Here is an 18,059-nt window from a genome sequence, read left to right as displayed (position 1 = left end):
GTGACAGATGGAGACCCTGTCTTTAAAAAAAAAAAAAAAAAAGGGGCCAGGCACAGTGGCTCATGCCTATAATCCCAACACTTTGGGAGGCTGAGGCGGGTGGATCTCCTGAGCTCAGGAGTTCAAGACCAGCCTGGCCAACAGGGTGATACCCCTTCTCTACTAAAAATACAAAATTAGCCGGGCGTGGTGGCGCACACCTGTAATCCCAGCTACTTGGGAAGCTGAGGCAGGAGAATCGCTTGAACCTGGAAGGCAGAGGTTGCAGTGAGCCGAGATTGTGCCATTGCACTCCAGCCTGGGCAACAAGAGCGAAACTTCGCTTCAAACAAATAAATTAATGCCCAGCATGTCTTGGCTTTCATCTGCCAGACCACAACCCTCACCCCCAGGAGATCAGGTCCAGACCACGAGCTGACCCTGGACTCAGGCAAGGGTGAGTTGGTGCAGCCCCGGCCTGCTGGGAGGCACAGGCTGCAGCAGGCTGCCTGGGGCTGAGGCCCGCCACTCATGAACTCATGACCTTGAATGAGCTCCAAAAGCTCTGGGCCTCCCAGGCTCTAGGGGGAGTGGGAGAGAGAGGCCTCAGCCTGTCCCTGGGCATGCTGCCCCCTCCTCACCTCTTTGTCCCAAATCCCCTTCCTGGCAAAGCTGACAGTCTTAATATCACTCTGGAGAAAACTGAGTCAGCCCTGAGGAACAATTCAATGAACCATTTGCTTACTTGAGGATTGGAACTCAAGTCTCACTCAAAGTCTGTGCCATTTTCGTCCCAGCTGTCACTGGCCCTCATCCACACACACCCAAGGATGAGCATCTAACGCTTGCATGCACACTCCCATGCCCGCGTTCATTCACTCATTCATTCATTCATTGACTCATTCATTCATTCACTCAGTGAATGTTGCAGTCACGATCCAAATATTTATGGCCTCTGTGTGCCAGGCACTAGATGGAGGGGCTGGGGCTAGAGCCCCTGATAACCCGGTCATGCCCTAGCTTTCCTGGGACACACATTGTGGTAAGGGGAGACTAAAAAAATTAAGTCAGGCCAGGCACGGTGGCTCATGCCTGAATCCCAGCACTTTGGGAGGCCGAGGCGAGTGAATTACCTGAGGTCAGGAGTTCAAGACCAGCCTGGCCAACATGGAGAAACCCAGTCTCTAATTAAAAAAAAAAAAAAAAATTAGCCAGGTGTGGTGGCACATGCCTGTAATCCCAGCTACTCAGGAGACTAAGGCAAGAGAATTGCTTGAACCCAGGAGGCGGAGGTTGCGGTGAGCCGAGATCGCGCCATTGCACTCCAACCTGGGAAACAAGAGCGAGACTCCATCTCAAAAAAAAAAAAAAGTGAGAGGCAGAGGCAGGAGGATCACTAGAGGCCAGTAGTTTGAGACCATCCTGGGCAACATAGCAGGACCCTGTCTGTACAAAAAAATTAAAAAAAAAATTAGCCGGGCATGGTGGCACACACCTGTAGTCCCAGCTACTCCAGAGGCTGAGGCAAGAGGATCGCTGGAGCCCAGGAGTTGGAGGCTGCAGTGAACTGTGATCCCACCACTGCGCTTAAGCCTGGATAACAAAGCAAGACGCTGTCTCAAATAACAATAGCAATAATAATAAAGAAAAATTAAATGCAATTTGCGATGCATCAGTGATAAGTGCTCTGCAGAAAAAGGAGGCAGGAAGAGGCTGAGAAAGGTATGAGGTTTGCTATGCAATGTGAAGTTATCAAGGAAGGCTTCTCGGAAGAGGTGACATTTGAGCAGAGAAATGGAGGAGAGTTATGGAGGGAAGACGGTGAATGGGGGGAACATGGTCAAGACCAGGAATATGGTCAAGGGGGTAAAGATGGTCAAGGGGACGCAGCAAATGCAAAGGCCCTGAGGCAGCAGCAGCTTGATTCACCCCCAAAACCCGTGGGGCCCGTGCAGGCGACGGGAAGGACAAGTGTAAACCCTTTTCCTTGTCCCTGCAGGTGTGTGTGAACATGAGTCTGCCCATGTTTACACCCTGCAAGCCTGAAGAGTCCCCAGAAACTGAAAGAAGAAGCAAAGCCCTTTCTGTACCCTCCCTGCCCCCTGTCCCGACCGCGACAAAAGCGACTTCCTCTTTCCAGTGCATTTAAGGCGCAGCCTGGAAGTGCCAGGGAGCACTGGAGGCCACCCAGTCATGGGGGACACCTTCATCCGTCACATCGCCTTGCTGGGCTTTGAGAAGCGCTTCGTACCCAGCCAGCACTATGTGAGTAGCTGGTGGAGGGCATCCCGTGGGGGGAATACGGGAGGGACAGCACGGCCACCCTTGCAGTCCCAGGGCCAACCAGCTCCAGTGAGGACTAACGGGGCAGGGTCTTGGGCACCTGGTCCCTGGTCTTTGAGCCTGGATCTACCCCTCTGATCCCTGGGAAGACAGTTCCCTTGGACCCGCCCTGGGCCCCAGCCCTTTACTGTCCCCGCCTGTGTCCCCAGCCAGGCCCTCAGCCTTAGCCAGGAGTCCTCTTTCTGCTCCCCTGCCATGGCCAGGCAGCCCAGCGCTCTCTCAGGTCCAAGGCCCACTCCTCCAGGAAGCCTTCCCTGACTAGCCCAGCTATCAGAGAGTGGCCCTCCCAAGAGGGAGGCCTGGAAACTAAAGCTCTCTCTCTCCCCAGCTGCCTGTAGTGTCAGTTAGAGTCTTATCCTCTCCAGTAGGGTGACACCATGACAGGGGCCAATAGAGTCCTCCCATCTGTCCCCAAGGAGGCTGGACAAATGCCTGCTCAGACACACAAGTCCACTGGGTCCCCTAATCCCATAGGAAGGCCAGGGAGGAACTACATTTAGGAAATTGAAGCTTGTATGGAACATTTAGTCCTATGTGCCAAGACCTTTCTCTTTTTTGTTATTTTTTGTTTTTTGAGACAGAGTCTTGATCTGTTGCCCAGGCCAGAGTGCAGTGGCACGATCTCAGCTCACTGCAACCTCCGCCTTCCAGGTTCAACTGGTTCTCCTGCCTCAGCCTCCAGAGTAGTTGGGATTACAGGTGCCCACCACCACGCCTGGCTAATTTTTGTATTTTTAGTAGAGACAGGGTTTCACCATGTTGGCCAGACTGGTCTCAAACTCCTGACCTCAAGTGATCCACCCGCCTCGGCCTCCCAAAGTGCTGGGATTACAGGCTTGAGCCACCGTGCCTGGCCTGTTTTTTTGAAATGAGGTCTGGAGTGCAGTGGTGCGATCATAGTTCACTGCAGCCTCGACCTCCCAGGCCCAAGTGATCCTCCTGCCTCAGCCCCTTGAGTAGCTGGGGCTACAGGCGCACACCACCATGCCTGGCTAGTTTTTAAAATTTTTGTGGAGATGAGGTTTCACTATGTTGTCCAGGCTAATCTTGAACTCCTCGGCTTAAGCAACCCTCTGGTCTCAGCCTCCCACACTGCTAGGATTACAAGCGTGAGCTACCGTGCCTAGTCACTTTTCTCCTTTTCTTTGTAACTTTCAGTTTTGAAATTTCAAATTTACAGAAAGGCTACTGGGTATCAAAACGGTACCAGTCACTCCAATAGTCTTTCACTCACCTTCATCCACACCTCTCTTTCTGGGGATATTTTCTGAATTATTTGAGAGTGAGTCGAAGACGTGTTTCTTTACCTCTGAATACTAGTTGTTGGGCATTTCTTAAAATCAAGGCATTCTCTTACATAATCACAACGCACGTGTCAAAATCAGGAAATTAACATGGACAAAACACCATTATCCACCCACAGACTTTACTGAGGTTTCCCCGATTATTCTGCTTGTCCTCTGCAGTGAAAACTTTTTTCAGGTCCAGGATCCAGTCAAGGATCAATGTCATAGCCTTTAACCTTCTTTAATCTGGATCAGTCTTTTTTTCTTTTTCTTTTTCTTTTTTTGGACACGGAATCTCACTCTGTTGCCAGACTGGAGTGCAGTGGTGCAATCTCGGCTCATTGCAACCTCTGCCTCCTGGGTTCAAGAGATTCTCCTGCCTCAGCCTCCCAAGTAGCTGGGAATACAGGTGCGCGCCACCACGCCCAGCTCGTATTTTTTGGTAGAGACAGGGTTTTGCCATATTGATTCTGGATCAGTCTTTTTTTTTTTTTATGAGATGGAGTCTTACTCTGTCACCCAGGCTGGAGTGCAATGGCACAGTCTCCACTCACTGCATCCTCCGCCTCCCAGATTCAAGCAATTCTCGTGCCTCAGCCTCCCGAGTAGCTGGGATTACAGGCATGCGCCACCATGCCCGGCTAATTTTTGTATTTTTAGTAGAGACAGGGTTTCACCATGTTGGCCAGGCTGATCTCGAACTCCTGACCTCAGGTGATCTGCCCGCTTCGACCTCCCAAAGTGCTGGGATTACAGGCGTGAGCCACCGTGCCAGCGGATTCTGGATCGGTCTTAATCAGTCTTTGTCTTTTGCAACTTTGATGTTTTGCAGAGAGCAGACCAGTTACATTGTAGAATGTCCCTTAGTTTGGGTTTATCTTCATTAGATTCAGTTTGTGTATCCAGGGCAGTGGATCTTAGATGCAATTCTGTCTTCTTTTTAATTTTTTTGAGAGGGAGTCTCGCTCTGTCACCCAGGCTGGAGTGCAGTGGCACAACCTCAGCTCACTGCAGCCTCCGCCTCCCGGGTTCAAGCAATTCTCCTGTCCCAGCCTCCCAAGTAGCTGGGATTACAGGTGCCCATCACCACTACCAGGTAATTTTTGTGTTTTCAGTAGAGACAGGGTTTCACCATATTGGTCAGGCTGGTCTTGAACGCCTGACCTCAGGTTATCCACCTGCCTTGGCCTCCCAAAGGGCTGGGATTACAGACGGGAGCCACCATGCCCAGCCTCCCTGCCCCTCCCCTCCCCTCCCCTCCCCTCTCCTCCTGTCCCCTCCCTTCCCCTCCCCTCCCCACCCAAGCTGGAGTGCAGTGGTGCAATCATAGCTCACTAAAGCCTTGACCTCCAAGTCTCAAGCAATTCTCCTGCCTCACCTGGGGCCACAGGTGTGCGGCACCACACCCGGACAATTTTTGTGTTTTTAGTAGATATGGGGGTCTCGCTATGTTGCCCAGGCTGGTCTCAAACTCTTGGACTCAAGCGATCTTCCCACCTCGGTACTAAAAAGTGCTGGGATTCCAGGTGTGAGCCACCGTGCCCAGCCTAGGTCCTACTTTTATCTCCAATTTACAGATGAGTCCATTTGAGAGAAGCTGACCCTCTTGCCCTGGGTCTCAAGGCTGGGGCGTGGCAGCACTTGGGTCCACGTTTGTGCCCTTTCTGCAATCCAGGACAACCGCAAAGATGGTCCTCACCCCAATCCTCTGGGCTTCCTCCAGTGGGTAGTGGGATCCTGGGTGCACACAGCAAAGCCTCTTTGGAGGCTGAATGGGGTCCCCCGACTCTGGCTTTCCCCCAGGTGTACATGTTCCTGGTGAAATGGCAGGACCTGTCGGAGAAGGTGGTCTACCGGCGCTTCACTGAGATCTACGAGTTCCATGTGAGTGTGGGGACGGAGGAGGGACAGGGACCCACCGTTCCAGCTCCACCCTTTGGGAAGGACCTTAGCCCAGGTGATGGGGAAACTGCAGAACCCAGAATCCCCTCCCAGACCACAGTTAAAGGGGATTTATTTATTTATATAAATTTTTGTGACAGGGTCTTGCTCTGTCACCCAGGGTCTTGCTCTGTCACCACTCTGAACACCTCATGTTCTCTGATTACAGGCATGAGCCCCCACGCTCGGCCTTTTAGGTGGTTTTGAGAGGTATTTAGGTTTGCAGTGCAGGGGCGCAATCATAGCTCACTGCAGCCTCGACCTCTGGGGCTCAAGCGATCCTCCTGCCTCAGCCTCCTGAGTAGCTGGGACTATAGGTGCGCGTCACCATGTGTGGCTAATTTTTGTATTTTTTATAAAGATGGGGATCTCACTATGTTGCCCAGGCTGGTCTTGAACTCCAGACCTCAAGTGATCCTCCTGCCTTGGCCTCCCAAAGCTAAGGGGGCATTAAAAGAAAAAAACATTTTTCCCCCTGAAACATTTAAGTAGTCTTACTGAAAACAATAAAACACAGAAACACCAGATTCTCATTTTAAAGTAAAACAGGATCTCCCAGAACCTTCCTAGAATGGAACCATTCTTGTCGCTTTTGAAAAACAAAGCCAAGTTCTAGATCCCAAATAAATGCACCTGCTGGTGAACATTCTCCTTGTGGTTCTCGTCCCTACGTTAGTTATTTTCCTAAATTTTACATTTGTACCTTTTTAAGAATGAGTTATCAGTTTTTTTATATTTGCTTTTCTTTTGAGATGGGGTCTTGCTCTCTCACCCAGGCTGGGGTGCAGTGGTGCAATCACGGCTCACTGCAGCCTCAACCTCCAGGGCTGAAGCGATTCTCCCATCTCAGCCTCCCATGTTGAGATCACAGGTGTGCACCACCACACCTGGCTCCTTTTCCTGATTTGTTTTTTGTAGAGATGGGATTTTGCTATGTTGCCCAGGCTGGTCTCTAACTCCTGGACTCAAGTGATCCTCCCACCTCAGCCTCCCAAATTGCTAGGATTACAGGTTTGAGCCCCTGCACCTGGTCAACCTGAGTTTTAAGAGGATCCCTTTGGCGACTGGATTGAGGACAGACAAGAGTGGACGGGGGACACAAGGAGGCCATTTTCGTTATCCAGGCCTGGTAGTGGCTAGGGCCAGGAGGGTGGGGTTGGTGGGAAGCAGTCAGATCCCAAAGAGATTTGGGGATTGGAAGCAAAAGGATTTGCTGGTGACTTGCACATGGGAGGGAGAGAGGTCAGTGCCTCTGCTAATCAAGGAATCCAGATTGCCACCGAAATTTCTAGGCCCGAGATATTTAGGTAGTGTCTCACTCTGTCACCCAGGATGGAGTGCAGTGGCGCCATCTCGGCTCACTGTAACCTCCGCCTCCCAGGTTTAAGCGATTCTCCCACCTCAGCCTCCTGAGTAGCTGGGATTACAGGCATGTGCCACCACTCCCGGCTAATTTTTGTATTTTTAGTAGAGATGGGGTTTCACCACGTTGGCCAGGCTGGTCTTGAACTCCTGACCTCAAGTGATCCACCCACGACAGCCTCCCAAAGTGCTGGGATTACAGGCGTGAGCCACCATGCTCGGCCTTTTAGGTGGTTTTGAGAGGTATTTAGGTCACTTCCAATCTCGTGCTTTTCCAAGTGTTGTAAACTACAAATATTCCTTCACGTCTTGTCTTTTTAATGTTTAGAAAACCTTAAAAGAAATGTTCCCTATTGAGGCAGGGGCGATCAATCCAGAGAACAGGATCATCCCCCACCTCCCAGGTGAGCACGGGGCTGAGCCGCCTGTCAGGGGGTCATTGGCGGGGGCTCACCTGCCCTCCCAGCCCCTCTCAGGCTTGACCTCATGTTCTCTGGTGCCAGCTCCCAAGTGGTTTGACGGGCAGCGGGCCGCCGAGAACCGCCAGGGCACACTTACCGAGTACTGCAGCACGCTCATGAGCCTGCCCACCAAGATCTCCCGCTGTCCCCACCTCCTCGACTTCTTCAAGGTGCGCCCTGATGACCTCAAGCTCCCCACGGACAACCAGTGAGTGAACTTTTCACCCTGCCAGGTGGGAGAGAGAAGGAGGGGTGGGACTTTCTGTGTTTTGCAGATGAGGAAACCAAGGCTCAGAGAGGGAAAGCCACCTTCCCAGAGCCACACAGCCAGAAAGAGGAGGCAAATTCCACCTCTGGCCCCTGTGACCCCGCCAAGCCTCCACCTTAATCTTTCACACCTCAGGGCACTGGGGGAAGCGCTCGGGGCTGGAGGTTCAAAGTCCTGGGTCCTCATCCTGACATTATGGCCACCTGGCCATGGGACCTGGAGCCAGTCACCACTGCTCTCTGAATGCAGGTTCTCCATTTCTATAATGGGCAGTGAGGATCAGATGAAGCATTGGGTGTCTTGCGGAGCCCCCCAGAAGGATGTGGGGTTGATGCCTCTGCTAAGTGCTGAGCATGTCTGGGGTCTCCTGTACCCAGGACCCTGTGTGGAAGGCACCCGAGAGGCTGAGGGAGCTCCAGGCAGGCTGGGGAAGTCCCCTTCTCCACTCCTCTCTGGTCACTGAAGCTCGAAGTGGGGAGCATGAGGACAGGACGTTACCCCTTGTCAAGGCACCCAGGCTGCCAAGACATAGACAAGCAGCATTGCTCCGGCCAGCACTTATTGACGCTTGAAGATGTCCCCTGGCCCAAGGAAGGGCAGTTATCATCAGCCCGGGAGGCGGGGGAAGGATGGACTCTGCAGTGGGGTCCGCTCCTCATTGCCTGCTCTCTCAGGGCTCCAGAAGGAGGAAGAGGCCGGGCACAGTGGCTCACACCTAGAATCCCAGCACTTTGGAAGGTCGAGGTGGGCAGATCACCTGAGGTTGGGAGTTTGAGACCAGCCTGGCCAACATGGTGAAACCTCATCTCTACCAAAAATATAAAAATTTAGTCAGGCATGGTGGTGTGTGCTTGTAATCCCAGCTACTTGGGAGGCCAAGGCAGGAGAATCGCTTGAACCCGGGAGGCAGAGGTTGCAGTGAGCTGAGACTGCGCCACTGCACTCCAGCCTGGGTGACAGAGCGAGACTCTGTCTAAGAAAAAAAAAAGAAAAGAAGAAAGAAGATGGCCTGGGAGCCCGCAAGAGCATTTTCTAGGCTTAGGGCATCCTTTGGGTCTGCAGAAGGCTATGCAGTGTCCTCCTCATGTCCCTCCCTTGGGCTGCCCGAGCAGATCCGCCCGCCCCCATCACTTCCTGAAGCCCTTCCTCAGCCAGTCCAGTTGCTGTCTTCTCTCCGCAGTGCCCCTTCCCTTCCCCGGGTCCCTCTTCTCTTGGGAAGTTCTTCTGCAGGTCTACCCAGTGCCTCTCCTTCCTCCATGGGAAGCCAAGGGTCTCACCCAGACTGTTCTCTCCTCAGGACAAAAAAGCCAGAGACATACTTGATGCCCAAAGATGGCAAGAGTACCGCAACAGGTGAGAGGACGGGGGGCAGCTGGCGGGGGGGTCACCCTGAGGAGACCCAGAGTGTTCAGGGAATGGAGCAGGGGCTGGGAGCAGGCTGGGAGGGCTCACAGCTACCCTGCTGAAGAACTGGGTCTTTGGGCCGGGTGCGGTTGCTCATGCCTGTAATCCCAGCAGTTTGGGAGGCCGAGGCAGGTGGATCACTTGAGGTCAGGAGTTTGAGACCAGCCTGGCCAACATGGAGAAACCCTGTCTCTACTAAAAATCCAAATTAGCCAGGCGTGGTGACAGGTGCCTGTAGTCCCAGCCACTTGGGAGGCTGAGGCAGGAGAATTGCTTGAACCCGGAAGACGGAGTTTGCAGTGAGCCGAGATCGTGCCACTGCACTCCAGCCTGGGCAACAGAGCCAGACTCCATCTCAAAAAAAAAAAAAAAGAAGAAGAAGAATTGGGTCTTTGGAAGGTCCCTGGAGACTGAAAGGAGCCCTTTGCAGGTGGCAGTGCAGAGACCAGCGCAGACCCTTGCTACTGGCAGCCGGGGGAGTGTTTGCAGCTGAATGAATGAACAGGTTTTGGAGGGCAGCGTGGCCTTCAGAGGCGATGCAGGGCTGTGGCAGTTTCTAATACTTATTGCACAGTCACTGCTAATAACAATAATAATAATAATACCTAACATTAATGGAGTGCTTACTCTGTGCCAGCCACTATTTTGTTTTTGTTGTTTTCAGTGACAGGGTCTCGCTCTGTTGCCCAGGCTGGAGTGAAGTGGTGGGAGCTCACTACATAGCTCACTACAGCCTCGACCTCCTGGGCTGAAGCGATCCTCCCACCTCAGCCTCCCAAGTAGCTGGGATTATAGGTGTGTGCCACCATGTCCAGCTAATTTTTAATTTTCTGGTAGAGATGGGGTCTCACTACATTGCCCAGGCTGGTCTTAAGCTCTTGGCCTCAAGCAACCCTCCTGCCTCAGCCTCCCAGAGTGCTGAGATTATAGACATGAGCCACTGTGCCCAGCTTTTTCTTCTTCTTATAAGGACACGAGGCCTGTTGGGTTAGGGCCCACTCTACTGACCTCATTTTAACTTAATTACCTCTTGAAAGGTACTTAAGAGTACCTTTCTCTTAATACACCCACACTGTAAGGTACTGGGTGGTTAGGACTTCAACATATGAATTTTGAGAAGGCGGATGTCAGCCAATAACAAACAGCATCAGCACCTCCACGGTTGGATGAAAGGCTGGTCAGAAATGCACACTCAGGTCCCACAGTGGACCTACTGAACAGGATAGGCATTTTAGCAAAATCCCAGGTATTCGGGTGCACCTTAAAGTTAGGAAAAGGTCAGGCACTGTGGCTCATGCCTGTAATCCCAGCACTTTGGGAGGCCGAGGCGGTTGAATCACCTGAGGTCAGGAGTTCGAGACCAGCCTGACCAATATCGTGAAACTCCATCTCTACTAAAAATACAAAAATTAGCCAGGTGTGGTGGTGGGTGCTTGTAGTCCCAGCTACTTGGGAGGCTGAGGCAGGTGAATTACTTGAACCTGGGAGGTGGAGGTTGCAATGAGCCAAGATTGCACCACTGCACTCCAGTGACAGAGCGAGACTCCATCTCAAAAAAAAAAAAAAAAAAAAGTTGGGAAAAGGCCAGGTGCAGTGGCTCCACGCCTGTAATCCCAACACTTTAAGAGGCTGAGGTGGGAGAATCCTTTGAGCCCAGGAGTTCAAGACCAGCCTGGGCATTGTCCCAAGACCTTGTCTTTACAAAAAATTAGCCGGGTGTGGTGGCATACGTCTGTGGTCCCAGCTATTCGGGAGGCTGAGGCAGGGAGATTGCTTGAGCCTAGGAGTCCAGGGCTGTAGTGAGCTGTGATCACGTCACTGTACTCTAGCCTGGGCAACAGAGCAAGACTCTGTCTCCAAAAAAGAAAATAAAGTTGGGAAAGGCTCACTAACTTCATCAGATGAGAACAAGGACATGTTTGAAGTGTGAGGCCAAAGCCTGGAGAATGCTATGCGCCCAGGAAATGCAGGGCAGCAGAGACTCAAAATGCCAGCGCCTGTTCTGGAGGCCCAGATGGGCCCTGCAGTGCCCACTCACCCTGCCCTCCCTCTTGCCCCAGACATCACCGGCCCCATCATCCTGCAGACGTACCGCGCCATTGCCGACTACGAGAAGACCTCGGGCTCCGAGATGGCTCTGTCCACGGGGGACGTGGTGGAGGTCGTGGAGAAGAGCGAGAGCGGTCAGACCTCCCACCTTACGGGGCTCCTTCCCCTGGTGCTCAGGAACCCACAGCCACAAGCCCCCTGCCAAGGCTCAGGCAGCCTGGCCCCTGGGAGGACTCCGGCTCTGTTAGGGGCCCTAAATGTCCTCCCCACACTGTGGGTCGCCTTCTCTCTTAGTGTGCACCCTGTGGTGGCTGTGGGCATCTGTGCATGGCAGGCCGGGGCGGGGCATGTCTGTGTGTTCTGTCTGGATGGGTATGGGACCGTCTGTTCATTATGAAGTGGGCTCAGAGCTGTGATTCTGTGAGCATGTGTGCATGCATGCATGTGACCTCATTGTCCAGTGTGGTGAAGGTGACATTTCCAAATCTGAGCATTGGACATCAGTGTGTCTGTGTCCCTGTGTCCTCACCATCCCTGATGGCTGCAGGGAGCCGCTGGGCCCTGCCCCTCAGTCACATTCCCGCACCTCTGGCACAGGTTGGTGGTTCTGTCAGATGAAAGCAAAGCGAGGCTGGATCCCAGCGTCCTTCCTCGAGCCCCTGGACAGTCCTGACGAGACGGAAGACCCTGAGCCCAACTATGCAGGTGCCCCCTGCCCTCCAAGGCCGTAGGGGTGTGGGAGAAAGGGGCAGGCAGGGCTCAGGGATATTGAGTGACTGCTTTGGAGTCTGGGCTGGTTGCTGGCTTGGCAGAAAAGTCAGGGCTAAGACCTCATCGGCTCTGGCTTGGGGGCCCTGGCAGGTTGTGATGCCCTTGGTCTGGACAGGGAACCAGGAGGAGGAGCGGACGACTGGGGAGAGTGGGAGGCCAGTGGTGTCTGTGGATATGTGGCCAGGTTCAGTGGGAAGCTGAAGGATGAGCAGACCTTAGGCTCAGGAAGGAGGGCTGCCTGGAAGTGGGGGCATCATCACTGACCAGAAAGGGAAAACTGGCAGTGCCAGGGCTGGATGGGGCCTGCATTGAGCTTGAAAAAAACTATAATAAAATTGGTTACCATTTTATTTTATTATTTATTTATTTATTTTACTTTTTTGAGATAGAGGCTCACTCCCTTGCTAAGGCTGGAGTGCGGTGGTGCTATCTCAGCTCACTGCAACCTCTGCCTCCCAGGATCAAGTGATTCTCCAGCCTCAGCCTCCCCAAGTAGCTGGGATTACAAGCATGCACCACCATGCCTGGATAATTTTTGTATTTTTAGCTGAGACGGGGTTTCACCAGGTTGGCCAGACTGGTCTCGAACTTCTGACCTCAGGTGATCTGCCTGCCTCGGCCTCCCAAAGTGCTGGAATTACAGATGTGAGCCACTGTCCCTGGCCTGGTTACCCACATTTTAAAATGGAGTGATTTCACCCTTTTATGTGGATTTACAGCTTTTTTTTTTTTTTTTTTTTTTTTGAGACAAAGTCTGGCTCTGTCACCCAGGCTGGAGTGCAGTAATGCAATCTCAGCTCACTGCAACCTTAGCCTCCTGGGTTCAAGCAATTCTCCTGCCTCAGCCACCCGAGTAGCTGGGATTACAGGCATGCACCACCACGCCAGGCTAATTTTTTGTATTTTTAGTAGAGATGGGGTTTCGCCATGTTGGCCAGGCTGGTCTCGAACTCCTGACCTCAGGTGATCCGCCCGCCTTGGCCTCCCAAAGTGCTAGGATTACAGGTGGGAACCACCTCGCCCAGCCTGTGGCTATTGTTTAAACACTGGGAAGGCCTGCAGCCCCCAGGCCGACAGTTAGCTGCAGCTGAGCAGTTCCCAGTGCCAGGTAGACGGATGCTCCACCCACCTACTCATGGCTGATCTCTTGTCATAGTGAAGTGTCTGGACAGACCTTCATCGTTATGGGATCTCTGGTCCCCGGAGTGGGTGGCAATGAATGGGAGTGGACAAGCTCACCTGGGTGTAGGGGGCAGAGGGCAGAAGTCCAGAGCGTACCCCCAGAGTGGGTGCCAGCAGGAGCTTGCCGAGGGATCTGGGATGGAGCAGGAGGGTGGAGGGAGGAGACCCAGAAGAGGGGGAACTGTGGGCCCTGGGTGGGTCTGGAGTGCCTGGAGGAAGCCCAGGCGCAGAGAGGAGAAGATGGGATGGGTGGCGAGCCCCAGGCTGGGCCGACCTCACACTGTGCTCTGTGCCCCCGCCGTGGACCAGGTGAGCCATACGTTGCCATCAAGGCCTACACTGCTGTGGAGGGGGACGAGGTGTCCCTGCTCGAGGGTGAAGCTGTTGAGGTCATTCACAAGCTCCTGGACGGCTGGTGGGTCATCAGGTAGGAGGGCCCCTCTCCATCCAGAGCACCCATCTGAGTCAGCCCCAGCCAGGACGGGGTGTTTAGGGATCTGGGGTGACTTGTCCCTGGGACTCTGGGTAAGCCACTGCCCCTCTCTGGGCTTAGTTTCCATCTTAGTAGCAGGGAGGGATGAGCCCACCCTTGCCTGTCTTGTGGGGATCCAATGTCCTTGTCCAAGTGGGTGCATTTCTCCTTTGTGATTTAGGGTCTCTTCCCAACCATCTATTATTATTCCTTCTCTGGCAACATGGTGAACTGTTGTATAAATAATTACATTCCTAGCTGGGCGCAATGGCTCAGGCCTGTAATCCCAGCACTTTGGGAGCCCAGGGCAGGACGATCACGTGAGGTCAGGAGTTCGAGACTACCCTGGCCAACATGGCAAAACCCTATCTCTACTAAAAACACAAACATGAGCCGGGTGTGGTGGTGGGAGCCTGTAATCCCAGCTACTCGGGAGTCTGAGACAAGAGAATCGCTTCAACCCGGGAGGCGGAGGTTGCAGTGAGCCAAGATTGCGCCATTGCACTCCAGCCTGGGCAACGAGAGCGAAACTCCGTCTCAAAAAAAAAAAAAAAAAAAAAAAAGATTACTTTCTTTTTATCATTCCTTTATCTTTTAAAGCTTTCTTGCAGTCAGGTGCAGTGTCTCATGCCTGTAATCCCAACACTTTGGGAAGCTGAGGTGGGAGGATCACTCAAGGCTACAAGTTCAAGACCAACATGGGCAATGTAGGGAGACCTCTGTCTCTACAAAAAAAATTAAAAAATAGCTGGATGTGGTAGCACACACCTGTAGCCCCAGCTACTCAGGAGGCTGAGGTGAAAGGATCACTTGACCCCAGGAGTTGGAGGCTGCAGTGAGCTATGACTGCACCACTGCACCCCAGCCTGGGTGATGGAGCAAGACCCTGTCTCAAAAAAAAAAAAAAAAAAAAAAAGCTTCCATTGCAATTCCCATCTGTTTATCCTCCAAATGAATGCAGAAATACTAATTATCTTTTTTCTGGTTCTGGGGAACACAGAATTCTAGCGGCTTGTGGAGCCATTTCCCTGGAGCCATGGGGCCTCCCAGGTCCTTTCCTGTGTCTTCATTTTTTACGAATTTTTTTATTTTTTGAGACAGGATCTTGCTCTGACTCCCAGGCTGGAGCACAATCATCGCTCACTCAAGCGATCCTCCCACCTCAGGCTCCCACGTAGCTGGGACTACAGGTGAGCACCACCACATCTGGCTAATGTTTTTTAATTTTTTTGTAGGGATGGGGTCTCACTATGGTGCCAAGACTAGTCTTAAACTCCTGGCCTCAAGAGTTCCTCCTGCCTTGGCCTCCCAAAGCACTGGGATTACAGGAATGAGCCTCCATGCTGAGCCTTTGCTGGCGTCTTCAGAGCCCTAGGTCACAGGGCCAGCCTGGCGCCCTGCCGCAAGCTTATCTTAAAGCTGGGACCACAACATGCATACCTGCAGCCGGGCCTGGGGCCAGAGGGCTTTGAGGCAGCATTTCTCAGCCTTTTAGACACACACTCTGTTAACCCCCATCCTGTGTCTCTGATAATCTTCTTGTGATCCTCCCACCAGCCAAGAATTGGGTTTTATGTGAACCTTGTATTATGCAAAGTTTTCTTTTGTTTTTTTTTCACTCCCAAATATAATATTGAGAATAGAAAGAAAGTCTTTTCAACAAATGGTGCTGGAACAGATGGATTTCCATACTGGAAAAAAAAAAAAGAAGAGCAAAAAACAAACCTAGACCCCTACCTCACACTGTACACATATGTTTACTTCAGATGGATCACAGGTTTATCCCAGAGTAAAACCTGAAACTAAAAACCATTTGGGGCTGGACAGGGAGCTCACGCCTGTAATCTCAGCACTTTGGGAGGCTGAGGCAGGTGGATCACTTGAGGTCAGGAGTTTGAGACCAGCCATGACCAACATGGTGAAATCCTGTCTCTACTAAAAAAATACAAAATTAACCAAGTGTGGTGGTGCATGCCTGTAATCCCAGCTACTTGGGAAGCTGAGGAAGGAGAATTGCTTGAACTTGGGAAGCAGAGGTTGCAATGAGCCGACATCATGCCATTGCACTCCAGCCTAGGCAACAAGAGCAAAACTCTGTCTTGGGGTTGGGCGGGGGAAAAGCATTTGGAAGAAAGCATAGAATTTGGTGGCTTGGAGGTAGGCAAAGGTTCGTAGGAGACAGAAGGCAGTTAACATAAAAGAAAAATTGGCAAATATAATCTGCCAATGTCTTCTTTTTTCTTTAATTTTTTCGGGAGGTAGAGATAGGGGTCTTGCTATGTTACCCAGGCTGATCTCCAACTCCTGGCCTCAAGCGATCCTCCCACCTAGATCCCTCAAAGTACTGGGATTACAGGCGTGAGCGACCGTGCCCTGCCCATTCTTGCCAATGTCTTATAGCAAATACCTGTCCCCTGCGGTGACCTGGATCTGCTAACCTCCACCCCTGCCTAGACTGTGGAAGGATTGCTGGAAGGGTCTCAGTTGCACAGACCAGGAAACTGAGGCCCACAGAGGCAGGTGTCCGGTTGTTTGCAACCTCTCAGCCTGTGCTAACCCCAATTGTTGAGAGAGAGCCCTGAAACCCTCTCCTCTGGGCGCCCCCAGGTGACTGCCCCAGCCTCAAGGGCTGCCTCTGTTGCAGGAAAGACGACGTCACAGGCTACTTCCCGTCCATGTACCTGCAAAAGTCGGGGCAAGACGTGTCCCAGGCCCAACGCCAGATCAAGCGGGGGGCGCCGCCCCGCAGGTAAGCGGGGGTCCCCGGGGCTGGGCGGGGTCGAGCGGGGCGCACCACGGGTTCGCTCTGTCTAGGCCATAGCTTGGCAGTGCCGGGGCGGGGGCTCTCAGCCTGGCAGGAGAGGCAGGACCCTCACGGGGGAAAGGGGCTGGACGCGCCTGGCCGCGGTGTGGGGCTGGCACAGGGGCGGAAGGAAAGCGGCGATGCCCGGGGGCTTTGGGGATGGGCAGTCCAGGGGGGCTCCCCGGAGAGGGGGACGACAGACCGAAGGCTGGTGAGGGGCGTGGAAAACCGCCCAGGCTCTGCTGCAGGGCAGGGTCCTTGTCGTGACGGGGGCAGCCGCCTCTTGTCCCGCTGGGGTCGTGCAGACTACCGGCCCCCTACTGCCCCCCACTTCCTCGGACCAGGGGTGCCCATCTGAGTCCCTGGGGGCAGGGGCGCACTCGGGCTTTGACGACGCCCTGTCCCACTGGGCCAGGTCGTCCATCCGCAACGCGCACAGCATCCACCAGCGGTCGCGGAAGCGCCTCAGCCAGGACGCCTATCGCCGCAACAGCGTCCGTTTTCTGCAGCAGCGACGCCGCCAGGCGCGGCCGGGACCGCAGAGCCCCGGGAGCCCGCTCGGTGAGTGCAGCGGGAGAGGGCAGGAAGGGCAAGCCCTAGGGGCGGAGTCAGCGGGAGAGGCGGGGCCAGAGGCAGGGCCAGAGTAGCGGGGCGGGACCAGAGGGCGGAATCAGAGGGAGAGGCGGGGACTGGAGGCGGGGCCAGAGGAGGAACCAGCGCTAGGGGGCGGAGCGATCCCTAAGAGGCGGAGTCAGAGGGAGAGGCACAAGCGGGAGGCGAGGCCAGAGCGCGGAGCAGGAGTTGGAGAACGCGGCGGGGCGAGGCCAGAGAGCGCTGTGGGCGGGGCCAGTGTGCGGGGCGGGGCGTCTGACTCGGCCCCGCTCTCTGCCCGCAGAGGAGGAGCGGCAGACGCAGCGCTCTAAACCGCAGCCGGCGGTGCCCCCGCGGCCGAGCGCCGACCTCATCCTGAACCGCTGCAGCGAGAGCACCAAGCGGAAGCTGGCGTCTGCCGTCTGAGGCTGGAGCGCAGTCCCCAGCTAGCGTCTCGGCCCTTGCCGCCCCGTGCCTGTATATACGTGTTCTATAGAGCCTGGCGTCTGGACGCCGAGGGCAGCCCCGACCCCTGTCCAGCGCGGCTCCCGCCACCCTCAATAAATGTTGCTTGGAGTGGACCGAGGCTCTGCAGGGATGCAGGGAGGGCCGGGCTCCGCCCCAGGGTTATTTCTAAGTTGAGGACAGGAGGTTGTGAGTTCTGCTGGGGGGAAGTTGCAAGAGCCGAGGTCTGGTTGCATGTTGCCCTGGTCTTGGCCAAGAACAGGTTTGCACAAGGCCAAGTTCAAGAGGAACTCCCGGTTTCCTGCTGACCGTTTGGTCAGAAACCACCTGCTTGGACTCTGGCGGAAGAGTCCTGAAGATGGGTGCACACAGTGCAGCAGGGCAGCCCTGTCTCATGACAGGAGACAGGCTGCCGTCCAGGGTGTAGGAGTGACCTCATAGCTGGGATAAAAAATATATTATAACTTAGGTTTGGGCGCGGTGGCTCACGCCTGTAACCCAGCACTTTGGGAGACCGAGGTGGGAGGATCCGTTGAGCTCAGGAGTTCGAGACCAGCCTGGCCAACATGGTGAAACCCCATCTCTACCAAAAATATAAAAATTAGCTGGGCGTGGTGGCATGCATCCATAATCCCAGCTACTGGGGAGGCTGAGGCATGAGAATCGCTTGAACCGGGGAGGC

The 18,059-nt window shown here is 53.9% G+C and overlaps 1 protein-coding gene across 1 annotated transcript; it reads left to right on the top strand.

The window, feature by feature from the left end:
- Positions 1-1,964: 1,964 nt before the first annotated feature.
- On the top strand, positions 1,965-17,493 carry NCF1 (neutrophil cytosolic factor 1). The gene is made up of 11 exons (XM_016957575.4): positions 1,965-2,244; positions 5,412-5,492; positions 7,240-7,315; positions 7,415-7,580; positions 8,938-8,993; positions 11,105-11,227; positions 11,691-11,798; positions 13,356-13,473; positions 16,163-16,267; positions 16,737-16,882; positions 17,217-17,493. Exons 1-11 carry the CDS (start codon positions 2,173-2,175, stop codon positions 17,336-17,338), a joined length of 1,173 nt encoding a protein of 390 aa, XP_016813064.1. The 5' UTR covers positions 1,965-2,172; the 3' UTR covers positions 17,339-17,493.
- The last annotated feature ends 566 nt before the right edge of the window (positions 17,494-18,059 follow it).

Source organism: Pan troglodytes, chromosome 6 (genome assembly GCF_028858775.2).
Source record: "Pan troglodytes isolate AG18354 chromosome 6, NHGRI_mPanTro3-v2.0_pri, whole genome shotgun sequence".
In the NCBI taxonomy this organism is placed as follows: Eukaryota; Metazoa; Chordata; class Mammalia; order Primates; family Hominidae; genus Pan; species Pan troglodytes.
This window is presented reverse-complemented; position numbering and strand designations above follow the sequence as displayed.